At 36.7% G+C, this 22,577-nt stretch overlaps 1 protein-coding gene across 9 annotated transcripts in view; it reads left to right on the forward strand.

Moving 5' to 3' along the window:
• The window catches only part of LOC107321707 (ephrin type-A receptor 6), a 438,244-nt gene that overhangs the window by 342,382 nt on the left and 73,285 nt on the right, over positions 1–22,577 (forward strand). For 7 of the 9 annotated variants that reach the window (XR_014938440.1, XM_015878874.3, XM_015878893.3 and 4 more), the window contains 2 exons: positions 2,076–2,201; positions 5,699–5,884. Coding sequence is in view for 7 of the 9 variants with exons in the window: in XM_015878874.3 (XP_015734360.2) it covers positions 2,076–2,201; positions 5,699–5,884 (312 nt within the window). In the remaining 2 variants the exon portion in view is untranslated. Of the gene's footprint in view, positions 1–2,075; positions 2,202–5,698; positions 5,885–5,968; positions 6,183–22,577 lie in introns of those variants that run through there. The other 2 variants (XR_014938441.1, XM_032448185.2) reach the window with 1 other exon arrangement.

The following is a 22,577-nucleotide window of genomic DNA, read 5'->3' on the forward strand; positions in this document are numbered from 1 at the left end:
GGTTAAAATTGCCTGTTCCTACTACCAGCTTAGTCATATCCATGCTTTGTCTGCTCTGTTGTGCACAGAGGAGAACCACCATGTGTTTATCCATCCTCTCTCCCTTGGGAGTTCTTTGTGACTTAGTGGAAGATTTCAGGAAATGTGCTCTTTGAAGGGAGTTAGAAAAGTGTCCATGATTCAGCTGAAATCCCATGATGTCTGGTGTGCTTCACCATTGAATGTGGTATGTGTCCTCTTATCAGCATTGGCTCAAATGAGTATCACAGGTGATTTAATTGAAGCCCATTCACATTTGTATGCCCTAAACTAGGTGTCACCTAATGCATTTATGCTCATCAGATAATGAAGTGCTTTGGACTCATCTACTGAGTGATAAGAGGAAAAAGATTACCAAGTACTTAATTCTTTTTCAAGAGGTTCTCTGGACCCAGCTGCAATAACCTGTGAAGTTGATGCACCATCTACATCAATGTCTGTTAATGAATTGAAAGTTTTCCAGAACTTAATCACCACATGGCAGGAGCCTAAAAAATTTCCCATCCAGATAGTCCAAAAGAAACAACAAAAGTTCTTGGACATGCTACACTCAGGAGCACAAGGGATATTAGACATGCCAGAAAATGATGGGTTGCTGGAACCTGCCAAAGCAATCTGGCACTAACCCACTGTTGCTGCAGCCATCTCCTAGGAAGCAGACAGAAATTATTAAAGCTTTGTTAATAGATCTGGGTATTTTTGTTCTCGTCTCACACCAGGCTCGTTGGTTGTGCAAACTGGTCAGCATAGAACAAAGCAGCACAGTCCTCCAGGAGCCATTCTGAGAGGAGAGGATCTCAAAGACTAGTCCAGTTTGACAAAAGGAATGTTTATCTGTCGACCAGTAAAAGACAGAAGTAAATTAGCAATCTGTGTTTTCCAAGTAAAGAACAGAGAGTCTGAATTATCCAAGGAGTAACAAACAGTAATCTAAGCTACTTGGCTATAATCACTATCAGTCTTGAGGATCTGCTTTTCCCCATATCTTTGAGCCTTCGCTTGGTGTCTCTGTAGATACCCTTCCAAGTAAGCAGTTGTCTGCATTCTCTAAGGTTATAGTTTAACAGTTTACCAACTGTACTTGAAAAATTCCTTCAGGATGTGAGCTAAGTGCAAAGACAACAAAGAGTTTATTCAGACAAAGATATTAAATGTCAATTTGAAAGGGAATATTTACAATTAAAAATGAAAAGAAGGATAAAGAAAAATTCACTTTGTCTTACCTAAAATAGTATTTTCCTCAAAACAGGGCTATTATTGAACTTTTTTTTCTTGGGAGGTGCTTTTGTTCAGTGGCAGCAGAGACAAAATTGCACCAGTTTAACATTATCTTATCAGTTGAAATCCAAAAATAGAGTTTTCTAAAGGCCTTTGACTTTTTGTTCCTGTGGTACCTGTGTAACCAGCAAACATGACAGTAACAAGCAAACAATGATGTATGGCATTCAGAACATTCAGAGAACCTAATACCTATATTGTCTCTGGATTTTACTCTAACACTGATTATCCAATACCACTGAAAGCTGAGATGAAGAATGATAGAACAATGCATTGCAACAGTCCTGAAGACAATTCCATGCTTTCACTCACCTAGAATATATCAGGGCACTACAATGGAGTCCAGCTGAATGTTACTCACATTTTCAGGCACTAATTTTGAATGCTTTTCATTATGTCAAGTTGGCAGATGTTTGTCCCCTAACTCAGAAGGATAAACTATGTCTTCCAAGAATCACTTGGGGAAAAAAAAAAAAAAAAAAAACACTTGAAGGATAAATCAGGATAAATAGAAATAAGTAAGTCTGTTCTTAGTCTTTGAAGATGTAGAACTTACAGTCTTCCAGCAAATGGGAATAACTCTTGTGTATTCTACAGTTTGTGAAATCAGTAGCGGGTTTTGGAGTCATCCTTTGTTAGATTCTGACAATTTAAAAATGATAGATATTAATAATTTATTTTTTTAAGAGTAAAATATATTGTTATAGTATGCGAGTATCAAAGAATTGTTGACTCTTAGCATTTTATCTGTTTTGCAGTACATTTCCCAGGAATCAAAACATACATTGATCCAGATACATATGAAGACCCATCTCTTGCTGTCCATGAATTTGCAAAGGAGATAGATCCTTCAAGAATTCGCATTGAGAGAGTTATTGGGGCAGGTAAAATCATATACACTCAAAAGCTATGCATGAAAGGACTGTTTTTCTGAAGATACCATGATTATGCAAGTAGTCAAGTGTAGTATGTGGGCATACTTCACTAATAGACCAGTTTACTCTCAAGCATTGCTCAGCCTCAGATCTGAAGTTATATCAGCAGTTTTCCTGCATTGCTGCTGCTAAGGATCTCTGTGTGCCTATTTTCCCACACAGCTCAGATATTTCAACAAGCTTGTAGAGTTTTGGTACAGACAGACTTTCCAAGCAGAATCCGGGTTCGAATTCCCCCCTGTGGTGCAAGTGGTAGAAGTGCCACTCTGCTACACAGGAGGCTCGAATCCCGGGGGTTGGACTCGATGATCTCTAAGGTCCCTTCCAACCTGCACGAGACTGTGAGACTGTGAGAATGGAAACCCAACGTGAAAGATAAAATATTTATCTTTAAATAAAGTAAAAAAAAGTACGTAAGTACTACTATGCTTTTCTGTTTAGAAAAGAAGCACTAAGAAGACGCGTGTAACCAAATGTTATCCATATATATTCTGAGTTCAGTAGTCAGTTGTTTTGGGCTTCTTGAAAGCACCTAATGTAGCTATCTTCTAAGAGCTGTTACACTCCTTCTGACCCTTTGTTGTTCTGTCTCTATAGTGTTACATGATTGAGTTTTATGCAATATGAAAATGTAGTAATTCTTACTTGATTTGAATTTGCTGTGTAATAGGCCCACTGGGTTCTCCTTTCTCCCTAATGGAATGTTTGACACAGATACTAGATTTCCATACAGAGAAGAAAAACTCTTAAAGAGCACAGTCTTGCAAAATCATTTCATTTCTTTTAACTTGTGTTCTAAAACTCTAGGACTTATGGCATGTCAATATTGACCAAGTGCTGAGATTGTTTACTGTCTGTTTATCTCTGTTGCTTATTGAAGACCTAGAGAGTATAGACTCAGGTAGAATCTCAAGAGGTTATAAAACTAGTATATCTCAATGTGTGCCTTTTGACTAACAGGTTGTTATTTAAAATGTCCACCACCATTTCTCACTGTTAGAACAAATCAAAACAAAAGAGATTGACAGGGAGAATCTGGAGTTCTTTGTCATGCTTATATCCCCAGTGTTGTTTCCTGCTCACTGTCAGTGGCTGAGAAACATCAATCTATACTGAGCCACAACAGGAAGGGAAGGTGGAAGAGCTAAGGATCTGTATCACTGATTTTGATGTGCACAGCAACAGACTAAAATTCTGAGCTCTAGTTCCAGCTCTGATTAACCCTATGCATGTCTACAATTAATGAACCATCACTAGGACATGGTTAGGAATGACCAAGTTTTGTAAAGACTGTAATTCTGTAATTTATTCACAGTGAGCCTGCCAGAGGACTGTTAACTGGTATTGTCAGGAAAATTATAATCAAAATACATAATGCACTATGACTCTTCTTTTTTTATCATGGCTTCATATACCTTAGTCACTTAAGAGAGGTATTTTTCAGTTGAGATCCCTCATGTAGTGACACATTGCTACACTTGTTACAAGCTTCTAAAGGTGTTTTGTGCTGTAGGAAATGTCATGAAAATAAACACAAATAATAGACATAAAATCTGGTCTGTTAACAAGCAGTGAAGAGAACGTATTGACTTGAAAGTAAGAGAGAAAAATTTGTTTCACCCTGAATTCCATATAGCAAAAGTACTACAGAGTATACATGATTGCTTAAGTAAGATAATGTGTAGCTGGCACAGTACACCATGTGAGTTATTAGCTTGAGAGATCCCTTAGAGGGCTGACTTTTGCAGAAAACATTCTGTTTGATTTCTTTTAATTCTACCTTCAGACATACTATAGGTATTGATTACAAAGCATATTGAAGTACCTTCAGCATTGAAATGGCTGCTGATTTCAAAGAATATGACAGAGGAGGGTTGGGCTTATTGATTTTCGCTCAGATGAAAATTGTGTCCTTATTCTCATCTTAACTCATTTATGAAAATTCCTTATTCAGCTTCTCTCTCCCTCTTCTTGTATGTCCAGGAGTGAATTTTTGTCTGCGTTGACATATTTTCTTTTTATATTATTAATCTTATAAAATTACTGGATAATCTGCCATCTTCAAAGGTATTTGCCTAGTAGGACTTGCAAACTATTTCAAATGAAAGTTAAACCCAGTTTCATGCAGACAAGATACAGATTAAGTATTGTTTCTGAGGCACTACAAATTCTCACTGAGTTCATGAATAACTGCTAGGGGACATAGCATTCTGTTGTAATTCATAGCAGTCAGGAAGCTTCCTTTATGCCTTCTCTGATTCTGCACCAAACTTTGTAACCGTATGTAAAATAGGCTTCTCATCCCAGCAGAGTTACTTCTAAAATATTTTTATAATTTTCAGATTAGTGAAACAAAAACTAAAATATTTTGCTAAATGAATCATTAGTGATAAAACCCTTTAAATTAATAATTAAGTTAATGAAGCACTGTTTGATCTGCTTATTTTTATTAACAATTTTCCTTATGAATTTCTGCAACTTTTTGAAACCAAAACTTTTTCCATTTAAGAACTAGAAACTTTTATTTTGCAAAATATCGGATTGAAACCTGACCTGCAGACATCCAGAGAATATTTGGTATGGGATTTAAATAAGTTCTTAGTAGCTCCAAGATCAAAGTAAAGTTGTGACTTCCATACAAACTTAACTAGTACATGTGCAAAGGGAATAAAAGAAGATGTGCTTTCTTCAAAGGCCCTTTCTTACACACAGCATCAACTGAAGCAGGCTTGGGGGTTCCTCTCACTGCACAAGAGTCCTGATTTGCTCAAACTATTGTCCTTTGACTGTCCAAACGATGACATGTGATTAGTTTCATGTAAGCAATAAAGCCATTTAAATAAATCGTGTGAAGTGATATTCTGGGCATAATAGCAGTAAGTACACTTTTAAATGCTTTCTAAATTGAAAGACAGACAGATATTCTGATATTCTTATGGCATTTCTATTCATGTATGTATTAATGCCATATCCCTCTCAAGTAACTACAGAAAGGTATTCTGCCATCATTAGAATTAAAATCTAAGCTTCATTATGTTACTTCCTCATAGCATGCTCACGTAGACAACAAAGACTTCGATATCAAAGTTCAGATTCAAAGTGTCAGTTAAGCAGGTCAAACTATGCAGTATAGGACAGATGATTTGGCTGCTGCAGTCCCCCCGATCTCGAGGTAGTGGTAGCAATGAGTGTTGTCGCTCATGAACTTGAATATGCTATCCATTATTTTTCACTGATAAGAATACTGTCTAGTTCTATGGGCTGTGCAAGTCTTGAGTATTTTCATGTTCTGGTTTTACTGATCACTACAGATAACATGGAGCTATTAAAAAGGACAATTTTTAAGGCGACTAATGAAGGTTAATTTGAAAAATAAGTTGCTTATGCTCATTGCTGCAAACTGTTCCTTAGGCACTGTGAATGATCTAATGTTTTTTCTACTTAAGGTGAATTTGGGGAAGTATGCAGCGGACGCCTGAAGACACCAGGAAAAAGAGAGATACCTGTTGCAATTAAAACTCTAAAAGGCGGTTATATGGACAGGCAAAGAAGAGATTTCCTGAGAGAAGCTAGTATAATGGGTCAGTTTGATCACCCAAATATAATTCGTCTTGAAGGAGTTGTTACAAAAAGTAAGTTATTATTAATAACTTTTCCTTGTTTTTTCTATTCTGTGTCTTTTAGTATCAATATTAAGAATTCTACATTTGATACAGGTTGCGGTATTGAGAAAATATGGAAATTCTAGGACGTCAAGTACTTCATAGTTTGAAAGCACAGTGAGAAATACACAGCCTATCTGTTTTCAATTAGAAATGTGTTATTTGTTTTGGCTTGGTTTGATTTTTTTTTTAACTAAAAATCCTCCAGTTTTATATGAAACATCATTGCAGAGTTTGCCTATGGACAAATGGAATTCAGTAGAGAAAACCATAGATGTAACTGAGTTGACAATGAGGTCAGTTCAGCCTGCAGTGTTTGTAAGATGGCTAACAGCTGTATTTTTCCTTTCCCACAAACACTCAAATTTATTCAGTTGAGTTTTGCTGACTTTGGTCCCACAGGAGATCAAATCTCTATTTTAAAGAAATAAACATGTAAACTATTTTAAACTTAGTGCACACTTTCAAATGATTTACTAAAATTCCCGAATGATCTAAGAAAATGTCTTACACTGCAGTTGCCAAGAGGCTAACAATCTCTTTTCTCTGATGCCTAGCATTTCTATCTGGGTTTTAATTTTTTTATGAAATACTGAAAAGCATAACTTAAGTATTATGTGAAAGTCTTATTAACATGCAAGTAATTTATTTAATGATGACTTTTTGTTGTATTTTATGCTAAAGCTCAGAAGTTATTTTCTTCTTGTAATTAATCATTGCCTTAACCCAGCTATATTGTTCACTGATTTGAAATGCTTTCTTGTATTTCTCTTTTAAAACATTGCAGAACTTGCAAGAGGAAGTTTTTGTGTAAGACAATGATGCCCTCTTACATTCGCAGTAGATACTATGAATACAAATATTTCTTATTTTCACCTTGTTACAGTATCTAAACTTATGTTTGAATAACACAGCATAGTGAAGCACAAAGGAAATTGTACCTCCTGAACTCATGTCACTGGAATGGAAATTCAGTAGATTTAAGGGATGACCTTGTGAAAATCCGTCTCTCTCTGGTTCTAAATTAAGATGAAGAAGATCAATTTGTTCTTCACACAGTATTGCAAGAATAAATTCATTATTGTTTAGGAATGCGTGGTTATTAGACTAACGGAATCCATTACATTGCTCGCTTCTGGAAAGATATGGCTTAGTTTCCATTGCTCTCCTGTCAGTAGCTGTTCTGCTGACAGCAAACAAGAACACGAGTTAATGCTGACTGAGCAGCATTGGATGTCTTTGTTGAGATGCGCAAATATATAGGAGATGAACTGAATTTAGCTCCTTGATTCATAATGAGAAATACAGCATCAATTAGAATTTCACCATCACTAGTTTCACACGTATGATCAGAATCTGTATGGTGAATGCAGAAATGTATCTCATCTCTGAAAAATTCTAAAGGCCTTAATTTATGAACATTGTTTAAATGCAATTAGTCGGTGCACACAGACTACAGAATAATGTACTTGGCAATGGCATGGTTGTTTAATCTCTGCCACAATTATAAATTTTCTTTCTGTAATGCTTTATCATCAGTCCAGAGAGAAATGCAAATTACATTAAGACAACAGAAACAAACAGATAAATCAATGCTCCAGTGTTAGCCTGTTTGTTCCTTTTCCACAGGAAAAATGGTTATAGACAACCTTAAGTCAAGAAGTCGTCATTAGTAGTTGTGCCTTTCTCTCAGGGGTCAGCATTCTCTATTATTTTTTTGAGAATGTTTGCTTAGGTGTAACATAACACTTATAGATGTAACTGTTGTAATCTTACTGAACTATAATATTTGTACCCCTCTCAGCTATAAAAGAAAAACTTTGAAAACAAATGTGGTTTAGGTAGAGCAGGATTAAATGAACAATTAATCAGCAATAATTATAGAGTGAAAAGAATACACGAGTTATCAAATTTCACCCTAAGAGCTGGAAAGTGCAAATTATATAAAGTTGTGAAGTACTGAGTTGTACAGTACTGCTTTGCTGCAGAGGACAAGTTAGGAGGCAAGCTGTGCAGTGGGCATGTGCACTATAGTATGCTTCTCTTTTGCTTTTACACTGCTCTACTTCTGGTATTTAGAGAATAACATTTCCTTAGCTGGGAGCAAAGAAGTATCTCCCTAAATGTTGAATGTAAGACTGTAAAAGCAAACTAGGGACAGAAGTTTCCAGTGACTAAAAGGGATGCTGTAAAAGTCAGACAGAACCTTGTCCTAGCCAAATTATTTATGCAACAACAGCATGATTAAAAGTTGTTTTGTGTTAAAACTTAGATTAATAATAGCAAAAACTCTTTAAGTGATGTGCATTACAGTTCCACTAACCTATAAAGTCATATTGGATGCAGTAACTTTGATTAATAGAAGTGTAATGCTGTTCTTAGCACATGCTTTCCTCTTAATAACTGTTAGTCATTAACTTCTAGCTGCTGCTAATATATATTGCATCAGTTTGTAAGCAGTACCTTCCATTACAGTGTCATTGACTATTGAACAAAAAGGAAAAGGATTTGATTGTGATAAACAGAAATGCTCTACCAAATCAATAGCTATTGACTAGGGCAATAACGAATTTGTCTGTTCATCGCAAACATGATCTCTTCTCCAGCGCTACCAGCTCAGCAAATGTGAACTTTTAAAAGATACCGTTTCCAAAATTGCTATGGAATATGTACTGTATACAGTGAAGAATGCTAAACTAAGCTTTCTCAGAAGTAGATCTTCAACAGAATTTTAATCCTCATTTCTAATTTCATTTGTCCTGACTGAGATCCCTAATTGCAGAGAAACATTGCTGTAGTGCAAGCTCTTGGCTAATAGAGTTAATTTCAAGGACAATTTGCCAGGCCAAGGCAAATACTCTGTAGTACAGAATCTGGATCATGTATTTCACTTGTTTTTACTAATAAGAAACCACAAAGAAATCTTTATTCCTCTTTACTTTGTTTTACCAACTCTGCTCTTTTCATGGTTTGCCAAAAAAAGGCCACTAATTGCCTCACAGATTGATTGGAGATGCTTGTGAACATTACAAAAGCATTCATGTTTCCCTTTCAAATCATATCAGTGCACTGATAATTCTAGGAACTCTTCTCGAGAGAACCATGGTATGTTCCACCAAGCTGCGCATCACTGTCCAATACTGCTGCACTTTCATAGCAGATAGAGCCAGCCAAACAGGAATCTGTGGAGAGTTGACCTTGATTTTATCCTACATAATAGTTCACAGCATGGCCTTGTCAGTACTGTGTAATTCTGTGTCAGAACGAAGTATAAATTCAAGCAAGTTCTTTATTGTAATCATTATCCTCTCCACCCCAGATTTTGCCCCAAATAACTCGCATTTGTTAAAATTCATTTCTAAGTAATTGCTTTGGTTTTCAAACTTTACATAATGAAGAACTTATACTCATTGCATTGACAAGCAGAATCTTTCTAAGGCACTAATTTTCTCTGATATCATTATGTATATTATTATTCTTCAGAAGAGTTCTCAAAATTAGCCTTTCACAAAAGGAGGAGGACTGGAGATATCACCTAGATTCTTGGTTCTGAGTAAGCTCACATCCCCATAATATTGAGTCTGGCTTTGGAAGGGTATCTTCATCTCCTTAGTTATCTTCTGACTGTCTTGCTTCAGTGATGTTTAAATTGTGATTGCTGTTGCAGTTCTGAAATCTTAAGTTGGTCATCTGACAGATTAAATTCAAAGTCATAATCATAGAGCTTCTTTTTAAATTATTGTGTATAATGTGTTTAGTGGGAGAAGGGTCTTGAGGTCAATGTACCTTGTTCTTGACGGCGAGAAAGGCAAAGTGCAGCATGATCCTATTTCACTGCAGTTTGTAACTCTTCATATCTGACCTGTTCTTCATATTTTAAAAGAGCAAGAGAAATCAAGGAATCTTTTAAACAACTTTTTAGTCTTTTTTTTCCCTTAGTGTGATAAATCTAATGTTACTCCTTTCTCCAGTCTATTCGCTGTCTGAGACTCTTAAGTAGAACTTAAAATTCATTTTGAAAGATGACATATTTTGTAGTGCATGTGTTTATTATACAAAGCATTGTACATTTGACTACTGTGCAAAAGGATTGAGGAAAATTCATGACAGTGTTTGTAACCTTCTTCCACTGGTCATGAATTTGTACATCCAGGAAGCATTACTGTGTTCAGTTTGTTGAGAATTTAACCTTTAAGTTGAGATTATTTGAAGTTGGCTGTATCATGTTAGCTTGAAAAGTTTGATCAAGATTATTCAAGTGAATATCATTCACTTGTGTAAAGTCTGAACTTCAGAATGAGCAGAAAATATTCAATGTTAGAAAGTTCCACATTGACATTATTGCTTTGGTTATTAAACTACAATGTAAGCTATTTCAGATGTTGACATTTGCCACTGTTACTATTCTTGGTACATCACTGAGGCATCACTGGCATCTCCATGCATGGATGTATGTGTTGGAGGTCAAAACAGCTTTAGATCCTTGGAACCAGGTCTTGCACTGGCAGGCACTTGCACTTGCCTTGTACAACAAATAAGCCCAGCAGGATGTCAAGGCTTTATTCACCCCTGAATATCTTCCATTGTGCATGTGGACCATGCAGAGTGATAGTGAGAGCGTAACTGTATAATATTAGCCAGTGAGCTTTGTATGGCATTATACTTACAGTTGTCTGATCAAGCATATCATATCTGTGCCCACAGTGATGCTCAAAACAGCAGAATTTCAGTTGTGTTGTAAATCATTCTGCAAGTGGAGCTGCATATTTAAATTTGACTCATTGCCCTTATTTTTCTTTCTCTCCTGTTCCATAGATAATTAATACAGCACATTACTGAGTTCAGTACCTCTATGGCCGGTGAATAAACACAAAAGCCATAACCACCACCATCACTATTAACCATACTTACCACATCAATTTATTAAAATATAATCCAGAATAGAGTGTTGAATATTAGACCATCTGATGAAGGTTGCTACCAAGAATATGCAGTACTTGATCCTCTTAGTGCATACTTATGGGAAATTAGCCCTTAATTCTATGGAAAATTAAACTTTTCTTATTGCAGTCTGAGAATTTTTTCACAGGAATTACAGGGTCGTTATGATTTCCTGTAGTAGAAATCAGCCGCTTTTCTGTGTTCTACTTTTCTCTTTTGCAGCAAGCAAGCTTTATATTATAGCTGACAATTCTGCTGTTAAGTCTTTCACAGGATGATAAGCAATGAAGAAAAAGCATGTTGCCAAATGGTCACACAGCTAACATGTTGTTAGTAGCAGCTTAATCTGGCCGTGATATGGTATCTAACACAATTAAACTTTCACAATTCTACTTTTATAGGTTATGTCTGAGAAACAAGATTTTACTTTCTTCGGGACCTTTTACTTTCATATGTGTATGTTCAGTCATGTAGTACCTGTCTTTCAAGGATATTTAGAGGTTTTGATGTGATATGTTGTTCTAGCAGAAAAAGAGGTTATAGAAATCATTCTGACCAACATGCTTAAAAAGAAAAAGTCTTGCAGATAAGAAATGGCCAGATTTTTTTTGTCTGTTTAAGGAATCGCACAATCATCAGTGTACATGATTAACATTGTGATTTTGGTGATCCTTAACCTTCTGCAAGCTTAAGGAAGCAGGAAATAATTAAATGTGTAACTCAAGTTTAAGTATTTGGGATATTCAGTATAAACGATTTTGGGGTTTTATTTTGATTTATTGTTACCCTCTCAGATATACTTCTCTAGTCATTTAATGCCGTCTGCATTGATCTGCTTTATCTTTACAGAATTTGCTTTGCCTGGTCTAGCAAGTCACAATGCATTTTGAGCCTAATCTCCAAAAGCTCCTTACATTTCACTGTCTTTCTCAGAATTTAAAACATAGGTTCAGTTCCAGCATCACAAGTCATTAAGGGAAAAACAGAATAGCAATGAAAGTCCTGGGCCATGCTGTTTGTATCTTTTCAGGGTGATAGTAAACTGAGAGCAGCTTCCCAGCTGTTAACCTATCTGTGCAGTCATTTAATCAAAAGAGGAAATCAAAATACTCTGTCCCAACTATGATCGATCTGGGATATGCATTCATGACATTACTGAAACTCTTTTATCTGAGAGACCTATTTGATACAAGCAGAAATTATGCTGGTGTGGTGTTTGTTCTTGACAAATGCATGCAGGTTGTTATTTACTACATTGTCACTTTCCAAGTATTTGCAATCATTTTGATTATTTATTTATTTATTTTCAGTTCTTAGAAGTAAAGTTAGTCTGACTGAGTCTTCCGTATCTCCTTTTTAAAGCATTGCGTTGTCATAAACTTCATGAGGCATCACTTGATCAAGTAAAATTGAGACTGGTGTAAGTCTTGAAACTTAAAACTCTTACAGCTGTCTTATTATGAAAACTTATGCAGACCAACAGTAATGCAATAAGTTAGAAATCAAATTGTTATTACCACATGCAAATGTTGTAGGTATGATCTGTTTCATCTTTTCAGTTCATTCTGTCTAAAGAATGCAGACAGGACTTTGTTCTATCCTTCAGAGATAGTCATAGCTTAGCTGTATGCAAGTGGAGGATACTTAATTCAGTTGTTACCAGGTCTACTTGATTAGAAAAACAGAAATTCTAAAACACTTCAAAGACATATACCTATATTATTTGCAGTGTCTGATTAAAATTGACCTACAAAAACCCTTATTTCTTACAACTTCAGCTTTGCAAATACAACCAATACCTCTGAATGCTGATAAAAATTCCTCTCAAATACAGCTTCCTTGAAGGTGCCAGCAAGTTGGAAGTTACAATTGCAAAATCTTCTGCCCTGCTCAATCATGTGTTTTTTGAAAGGGACAGAAAAGCAGGCAGCAGTTTCTCCCTTGTCTCAGAGTCAAGAGCTCAGTAGAGCTCTTTCATGCTCTACTGAATCTAAACTGATACTGCTGAAATAATTGGAGCTACATTGGTTTTAAAACCAGTGACAAAGAAGCACACACTGAGCTTTTAGCTAGTTTTAAAAGATGGATATGTTTTTTCCTCCTTCCTTTGTCTATCAACCAGGAAATGAAAAGTGGTCTCCACCTCACTATACATATATTAAGTGGAGATGCCAGCCTCAGAGACTACATTCTCATTATCGCAGCCTAAAAGGTATTTTTCTTAAAGACTTCAGGAGTGTCCTGAAACATTCTGGGTTTTGTCTCATTTTTCAGCTATTTTCTGTATAGTTTTGTTTAAGCTCTTGTTAATTGTTCACTGATGTTTTTCTATGTGCAAATTCAAGCACTGTCTTACACTGTGTAGCATAATAAAAACCTGTCAGTGTTAAGGCTATACAATAGGTCTGTGTTCCAGAATGGAGCTGTTGACTGTGAGGCTGCAAACTGTGTAAAATCAGGCACGATCGGTAAGAATACTAAATAACAAAATGGATAATGTTCTTGAATTGCCAAGAGAGACTGAACAGACTAAGTGGAATGATTGGAGAGAATACTGAGAAAATCAGAAAATAGCAAAACAATGAATTACTGTAGAAACACTTGGAATTTAGTAGTTGATTTTAATTTGGGGCACATTAACTACAGAGTGTGGATGATAAGGCAGTTAAATTAGTGCAGACTGTAGCAATCAAAACCAAATCAACATTAGAACCTCTGTGCTATTCACTGCCAAGAAAAAATAATTTTATTTTCAGAGAATCATGGAATCAAAGAATGATTCGGGTTGGAAGGGATCATCTAGTTCCAACCCACTGCTATAGGCAGGGACGCCTTCCACTAGACCAGGTTGCTCAAAGCCACATCCAGGCTAACCTTGAATGCTTCCAGGGAGGGGGCATCCACAACTTCTCTGAGCAACCTGTTCCAGTGTCTCAACACCTTTGTAGTAAAGAATTTCTTCCTAATATCTAATTTAACATATCTAGTTTACAGCCATTTCCCCTTGTCACTACAAACACTTAAAATAAGTTATAAAATCAACAGATTCTTGGTGTTGAAAGGAATCATTAAAGGTCATCTATTTCAACTGCCCTGCAATGAACAGGAACATCCACAGCTGGATCAAGTTGCTCAGAGTCTGTTGTAGCTCGGCCTTGAATGTCTCCAAAAACAAGGCTTCTACCACATCTCTGTGTAGCCTGTTCCTTACTACCTTCACTGTAAAAGATTTTTCTCTTATAGCTAATCTAAATCTACCCTGTTTAAGTTTGTAATCATTTATCCTTGTCCTAGCACCACAGAGCCTGGTAAAAAGGTTGTCCCCTTCTTTCCTGTAGCTCTCCTTTAGATACTCAAAGACCACTATCATGTCATCTTGGAGCCTTATCTTCTCCAGGCTGAACAGCCCCAGCTCTCTCAGCCTGTCCTCGTAGGACGGGTGTTCCATTTCTTGGATCATTTTGTGACCCTTCTCTGGATGTGCTCCAACAGGTCTACATCTCTACTGTACCAAAGACTCCACATCTAGATGAAGCACTCCAGGTGAGACCTCACCAGCACAGAGTAGAGGGGCAGGATCACCTCCCTTAATCTGTTGGCCACAGTTCTTTTAATGCAGCCCAGAATATGGTTGACTTTCTGGGCTGTGAGGGCACATTGTTGGCTCGTGTCCAGCTTCCCATCCACAAGTACCCCCAAGTCCTTTTTGGTAGGGCTGTGATCAGTCCTTTCATCCCCCAGCTTGTATTGGTAGTGAGGGTTACCTTGACCAAGGTACAAGACCTTCCACTTATCTCTGGACATCTGGCCAAGCCTGTCTAGGTTCCTCTGAATGGCATTCCATCCCTTAAGCATGTTGACTGCACTCCATGGCTTGGTGTGATCCACAAACTTGCTGATAGTTCACTCAACCCTACTGTCAGTGTCATTGTTGAACATGTTGTATTGATCCCAATACCAACCCCAGCAGGACACCACTTGTCACACATCTCCATCCATACACTGAGCCATTGACCACCGCTCTCTGGACTCAATGCTGTAGTCAGTTCTTCATCTGTTGAACAGTCCATCCATTAAATGTATATCTTTCCAGTTTGGAGAGAGAGATGTTGTGAGGTACCGTGTCAGAGGCATTAGTGAAGTCCAGATAGCATGCAGATAGCTGCATGATGCAGTTATCAGAGAAGGCCAGGGCATAAAAGTTGTTGAGTATCTCAGTGTTCTCCTGTGTGTTGTTACCAACATACCTGTGTCACTCATTAGGGGGGTACACCCTCTTGGATTTTCGTTTTCTGGTTGAGGTATCTGTATAAGCCTTTCTTATTCTTCTTGGCACTCCTTGCCAAGTTTAGTTCAAGTTGAGCCTCAGTTTTTCTGACCTCATCCCTACTTCTTTCTTCTTGACACAGAAATATGGATCAGAATTTTCCTACTACAGTGTAGCATAAGATTGTTAAATTAAACACATAATTGTAGAAGAATATCTATCTACTATGTGCCTGCCTAATTTAAATAGTAAGACTGATTTTATCATCAGAAATTCAAATATGGTAGTCCTTATATAAAGCTATGGTATACTGTCTGGGGGAACTTGAGCAGAGTACCAGGGAAGAAGAAGATATTCTAAATACAATACTGTATAGAATGTTTAACTTGTATGTTAAATGCTGTAATGTGCCCATGGTGTAATGTAGTCAGGACTAATGCGTTGATGCATCAGACTATGCTTCTATTCTTTTGTTCTACCACTAGTCTCTTAGTTTACAGCTGTCAGTTGAAGAATGGAAGTCACAATAAAGCTGTTGCAGACTGCAGTGATGTAAGACAAGATTTTCTACCAGATAGACTGTCAAAGGGAAATATATTTCTGCATTTTTGTGAAATAAGCTAAGAAATGTGTTTGGTTCAGGGTATAAATTTTATCATAGCAAGTTTTGTCATCATGTTGTTCCATGATCTTTTATGTTAAGATCCTTACACTATGACTGAATTTTTATGGCAGAAATCTAGATTAGATATCAAAATAGTAGAGATAATTTGATGTCTCTGTTCAATGGGGAGTGCTGGATCTAGATCATGTCTAATAGCCAAGAGGACGGCTTTCCCTTGAAGTGACAAGATGAAAAATGAAAGATGAAAGACATAGTCATGGTAATTGTTAGGTCCATATTGTTACTGTTTAAAATAGATACAGTTACCTCTCTCATTGTCTTTGCTAAATTCAGACTTATTTGAGTGTATAGAACTAATAATATAACCCTGCTGCTTTTGATTTGATATATTATTCTCAGTGTATTATCTTATTCCAGAGTTTTCCTAGTACTGAAGAGTTCTTCACCATCTCAGTTTACTTTTCTTTGATTCTTTGGGTAAGCACACAGCCTTAAATGTGTAGAGAGAATACTGTAGGACTTGCAAGACACTTGCAAGATACCTGCTTGGAAATTCAATACAGAATACAGAAGGTTGTTGAAGCCATGATTACAAGTAAATAATTTAATAAGGCTCTAACTTTTTTATGGTGGAGCTTTCAAATGTAGTGAATGTTGTAAGGAGTATTTAGGTATCAAAGGATGGATATGTATTGTAGTATTTCTGCATGCTGTAGAAGTATGCATATACTTATACCTTGTAAGTCTTCTTAAAGTGAATAGGTACAAGGTGGCAACTAGTTTATTCTTTTTTAAATTGAGATGCTTAAGTGACTTTAAAAAAATGATGTAAATACCTTTGTCACGGCTGAAAGCAGACCAAATTTATCTTTTCTTCCTCATATGGCAAAGGCTGACAATCTTTATGGTCATTCTGGGATCGGTCTTTGTACTTTCAACCATGTTATGCCGCTATGTTCTTGTCATCAGCTGTCTGAGTTAAAGCCTTCACGGAAGAAACAAAAGGACACATTTTGGAAATATTCCATAATTCACCTAATACACAAAGTTCAGTAGGTCATTTTGTACGCTTGAGCTTGGATTGTGTATGGGAAATTGGTAATCACAGCCTGAACCTCTGATTAATCAGCTGGGGCAAGTGTTGGGTCAGCTGTGGGAGCACAGGTGAGAGTAATTCAGCTGTGCTCCCGGATGGGCTGGAGCCTGACTCCACCTCCTCTAGACCTCATTTAAGGGCTGACCACCACTGAAGTAGCATCTCTTTGAGATTGCTCCTTGGTGGAGATTGCTTCAGCGTTTTCCAGCAGACCGAAGGCTTCTATTTGGTGAGTCTTTAAATAATGTTTTGGATACTTATTACCACCTCTCTTGTACTGTCTTTGCATTATTGTCACTATACATCACTGTACAGATTGACTGAATTAATGTTTGTTTGAGCCTTTAGCACTCTTTCAGAAAAGCTGTACCCCTTCTATGGTTCACATATCTTTAAAAATTACATCCATTTGTGAGTACATGAATAAGGAATGGAATGATACAATTGTTCGTTTGTTGCTTGGACCTATAAATTGACTTTGTCCAAACTGTGATGAGACAAGACATGCATGAACAACATAAGTGATCAGTTATGCAGGACAGGCTACTGAATAAGGACAAGGTAATAATAGGTAATAGTCTCATGCAGGTTGGAAGGGACCTTAGATATCATCAAATCCAACCCCTGGGATTCGAGCCTCTGTGTAGCCAAGCAGCACTTCTACCACTTGCGCCACAGGGGGTATTTGAACCCGGGCCCTCCAGTGTTGCAACGCGGCATTCCTACCACTGTGCCACCCGGGCACACAAATATAAGGTCCTTACATTTACCTGAACTAGAGTAAGAAAGAGCCTAGTGATCTCATCACGCTAAAATAGAGACAGTATCATATCTAGAGAACTGGTAGCTATGATAGAGGATGTCCAGGTCTCAGGCACATTTTGTCACGTAAACCTGTGGCTCAATTTGTGTTGTAGTCTTTACAATGGCTTAAAGACTCGTGTCCATATTTCTAATGGAAGGGAACAAGAGTGAAAGATCTTTAATAGCAGTTTCATATGAAGAAGGAGAAATAAAATATAGATAGATAGTCTCATATAAAACACCTGACATTAAATTTAACATAAACCTGAGGAAAATAAATTGGTTATTTACAGTATGATCGCGTTTCTAATGCAAGGATTGCTATAAACATCTATTAAGTTGTACTTAAACTGATGCAGTAAGGAGCCAGAATAGAAGATGAAATTCTTGAGAAATACCAGCTTATAGCAAACTAGAGATCTGGTAGGTAGATCTGTCTATGTATCTTAAACCAGACACATCCAAACACAACAATCTAAGCACTTGCGTGGAATATCTGTCTATCTCCAGTTGAGACATGCTTCCCAAGCGCCAATTAATTTTGCAGTGTACAGAGCTAAAAACTGCTCAAAGTGGCAGTTTTCAGTAATTAGCAGGAAATCTTTGAGATTTAGAAGTGGAACAGTCGTGTTATGCAATGAAAATCTGTTCAGACTCATTTGATTTATATGCTGCTGAGATCTGTCATGTGTTGTCTGTGTTGTGCTCTGGAGAGCAAGCAAAACTTTAATGACAGAGGTTTGCAGTGAAGAACACATCCATGTTTTACTTCCTCATGTTGCTCAGCTTTGCAGCTCTAGCCAAAGCAGATACATTGCTTTTTGCATTCATGATTCTTCTAGCACCATTAACAACATCTCCACAAATAATACCATCATTTTAATAGAATGTTAATCTGCAAGCTTCTTATTCAGAATCTATTCACTCAGCCCATCACTATGTTCTTTGTATATTCCTGACCCCCAAATTCCTTTCCTTTGCAGTGAATCTTGCTGTATCCATTTCTGAATCATTATCTTTCTGATTCTTAACACGTATGCGATTCAGGTTCCAGATGAATAAATAATTTAGATGCAAACTGCCTGGGATCCATTCCAGATTCTTGATGTTCGGGTTGGAAATGCAGTTTGCATGAAATACTGCTTCTTAAACTTTACAGTTCTTCACAGATAGATACAGTCTTGTCACTGTTTATAAATCACAAGTGGGAGATAAGATTGTTGAGGAGGGACTTAAATGAAAGAGAGATGCCATGTGGAAAACAACTCATATTTTTTAAACACCATAATTAGTTGCTGTGAGTTTGCAGAATATTCAGTTTTAGTATGTTCTCTTAATATAAGCACAAAACAATAATAGCAATCCTGCAAACACATTTTAAAATGGAAATATATTCTGACATTCCCAAATTGATTCATGACTACATCAGCTGGTAGATACTGTCATTTTTCTACTAAACTTTAACAAGGTAATTTCTACCAAATAAAATTTGAAAGTAAGTAAGTTAAGCTGATAACGGAGTAGGAATCTGAAACAAACTGCCGTGCAGTTGCTAGAATTCACATAATTGACTTCCCTTCTTCCTGAAACAACAGAAACTTATTATTCTTCCTAGAATAACTTGCCCACTTTGGAAAAGAGTCTCCACTTTTTCCTTTTTCTGCTTTATTCTCTCAATTGTAGGTGAGTACATTCTTTAACATCCAAACATTGTTTTTTGCATTTTTAGATAACGTTTACAGTTTACATTCAACTTGCAGTGAATGTCTTTAGAAGTAAGGAAGAATATGACCTTTTTGCCTATTTAAATGCTGACTGCCCAGAGTTCATCCTGCCAGAATCACTGTTGCCAAAACTAGCACAAAATAGACTAGATTACAGAGGTTCTACTTAACGGCATTCATCCTTCTACACCAAGTGAGCACTGAGATTGAGTTATTTTCTGAATACGTGATATCCACAAAGAGATCATCAACAAGCACAAATTATCTTTGGTGACTAACATTTTCCAAAAAGGCAACCAGAACTGCCTGTGCATATGCCAAAGTCCATCAGACAGAGAGAGAAGCAGCCTGGCTTCTGTTACAGTTTATCAGGCATGTGCTGGGATAACTTCTTTCAGCCTTGGAAGGTTTTTCTGAGATTTTTTTAATGTAGCATATAGGTTTGTAAATGTTGTACTTATAATAGTATATAGTACGCTTCTAGACCAAGAGTTCCCTAACAACAATGAACATCTTGGTGTCACTGGTTTAAATAAGTCAGTGTTTGTGATGTAAAGAAAAAAAATCAAACTGTGGTACTTAATTAGTATTAGTGAAATATGAATTACGGAATCGTGTGATTATGAATAGTGAATGGCATTGTAAATTGACATGATTTTCATCACGTTAATTTTATAATCTGTGTTTTTGTAACAGAAAATTTATACTTTTTTTTTTGTCAGTTGATTCTTTGGAAATTCAGCCCCAAGTGTTATTTCATAACTGAAAGCAGCGCATCCCCAATTGCTTTTTAAAAGTGAAGAGTGTTTTTCTCCTACTCCTTGTTCACACTTACAGCCTAGAAAAGCAAAAAAGTAGATAATCAGAATTTTAATTGCAGAATGTTCAGAAAGTTGAATCAATGTATCTATCCTCACATATTATGCATGAGAAGCTATTTTATTCATTGCATTAAAACTCACTGCATTAAGCTAAAAATAATAACCTCTATAGTCTTTCTTTTCATGGAAATGCCATTAAAAAGAAGTGAAAATCTAAAACTTTTTAACCATCCTATTTATGAGATCTCCTCAACATATCCCACAGGAGGTTCCTGTCTTGAAGGCTGGAGAATTCCATAGCATAGGAACCCCCAGATTTTACTGAGGATCTTTTTTTTTTTTTTCTGAAGTCATGGAAACAGTGTTGTAAAAGATGACTGAAAATCAAAATACAGAATGTTACATACAAAATGATTCACAAAGGTTTGGGCTGAAATTGCAGGCTATGTTTTCTACTTCTTGAAAAATACAGTTCTGAAGTATTCTGCTTCCAGCTAATTTGGTGATACATGCATGGCTGTGAAATCCGTATGCACAGCATGCAGTGTGTAGGACAGCGTTCTGAGTCTGTACATATCTATAGATACGTAAGGGTTTCAGTGCTCTTGTTCAGGATTGTACGAAAGCTCTTTTCACTTTAAGCACTGACTATAAATATTTATTAAATAGACAATTTAAAGATAGATTGTTTTATCCCATAAGAGAAGCACGTTATTTCCAATTACTTTCAAGCTGCCAATCAAGAAATAAGAGAAAGGTCAACCTTGTGAGGACTGGAGACCTGATCAGCATCTTTGCCCTGCAAGATGTTTGTCATCTGTGCATTTTGCTCATTTCCAGAGAGATCTCATAAAATTGAGTCTGCAGCAGAGATGCATGGAACTGATGTAGAAGATTGAGCCTTTTAAAATATTTTCCAACAAGTACTAGGTCAAAGTGGTCTTCTTTCAGAAATGATACCAAAACGTGAATGATTTGCTATTCCAGATAAGTAACATTAAGAAAAATCAGAATTAAAATCAGACTGAGATATAAGCCCAGCAAAGCATGGAAAGGCATTTTCCAGACACCTAAATTAGTCATTGTGCAATCTTTCAGAAATTTTAGGATGAAAATAAGCAAAGCAGCTTTTGTAGAAACTGAGTCCTTTGCTATTATTATTATTAGTTGTTACTGGAGAAGAAAACATAAATGTTTCCAGGCAAACAAACCCTTCTTCAGATTATGTTGTTGAGTTTGGTCACCTGAAAATTTCCCTGCTCTTTGTAAGGATATTGGTTGGATTCTATAGTGGACAAACCTCTGGGTGTGTATAACATTCCCACTGAGCCATCAGAACCTCAGCAGAACTCGTATCAGGGCAATGTCTCTGACCCCACATTTGGTCAGAGCCAACAGTATGTTTCCATCAGCCCACTGAAGAAGGCAGGAAATGAAAAAGGGCTTCATAGGTTGCGTAACTTACATGCCAGGTACATCAGTGTTGATTACCTGGGTAGATAAACCTTAAGTCTGTTTTTTGATGGAAATTTCCATTCTTATTTAAAATACTACATGTGATGACTAAACAAGGGTTAAAAAAAAATCTTAGAAGCAAGTTGCAGCTGAATACTAAAATTCTCAGGTTCTCATTCCCTTTGGACTCATACCACTATCCTGAAATAATCAAATGCTATGGAAACAATTTTAGGTTTTCCAATCTTCTTTTTTTTTTTTTTTTTTTTAGTTGTCAATATCATAAGTAAGTACGTCTACTTTGTATTTCCCTGCATTTTTGCTGAAATTACTAAAGCTGTACCAAACAAGCCATAACTGGCCAATCTATCTGTATACGGGTGTTTGTCACAGCTAGGCACAATTCCTACTACATTTTCTCCTATTTTTTCTAATGAGTGTTCCTGATTCAAAGCTTTTTAAGAGTTTTTTGCGAGTTTCTAGGATGTTTTGCCATTATTTGTTTGTAAGTGAGACCAGTTTGGCAGCAAATGTGCAATCTGCTCCCTATTTTTTGTCTTCTTTAAACATGTGTTATTTTCTGTTGCTCTTAGGGCACATTTGTGCCTCAGCCATTTTGCTTACAACATTTTGCCACAAGGGGATAATACATCCTGTTGTTCTGATGATATAGTAGCTCTCTTTAAGAGCAATTTGTCATTGTAGGCTTGTTTAAAACTTTGGAAGTCTGCTGCCCTTCTGAGTATAGTCACCTAATTGTAGGCTACATACAGTGTCAGTCCCATTTGAAATAATGGCAGCTGACTGAAAAAGGGCAGTTCTGCATGGGATGTTGTCCAGTACCATGTTACTCTTCAGCTGGTTTTGGGAAAAGAGCTTTCTTGTGGAGAAGCTTTTTTTATGGAATATAACGGGCCTGGGGGCAGGGAG

This window comes from Coturnix japonica, chromosome 1, assembly GCF_054131305.1.
Source record: "Coturnix japonica strain WE chromosome 1, WE-NBRP24, whole genome shotgun sequence".
Classification (NCBI taxonomy): Eukaryota; Metazoa; Chordata; class Aves; order Galliformes; family Phasianidae; genus Coturnix; species Coturnix japonica.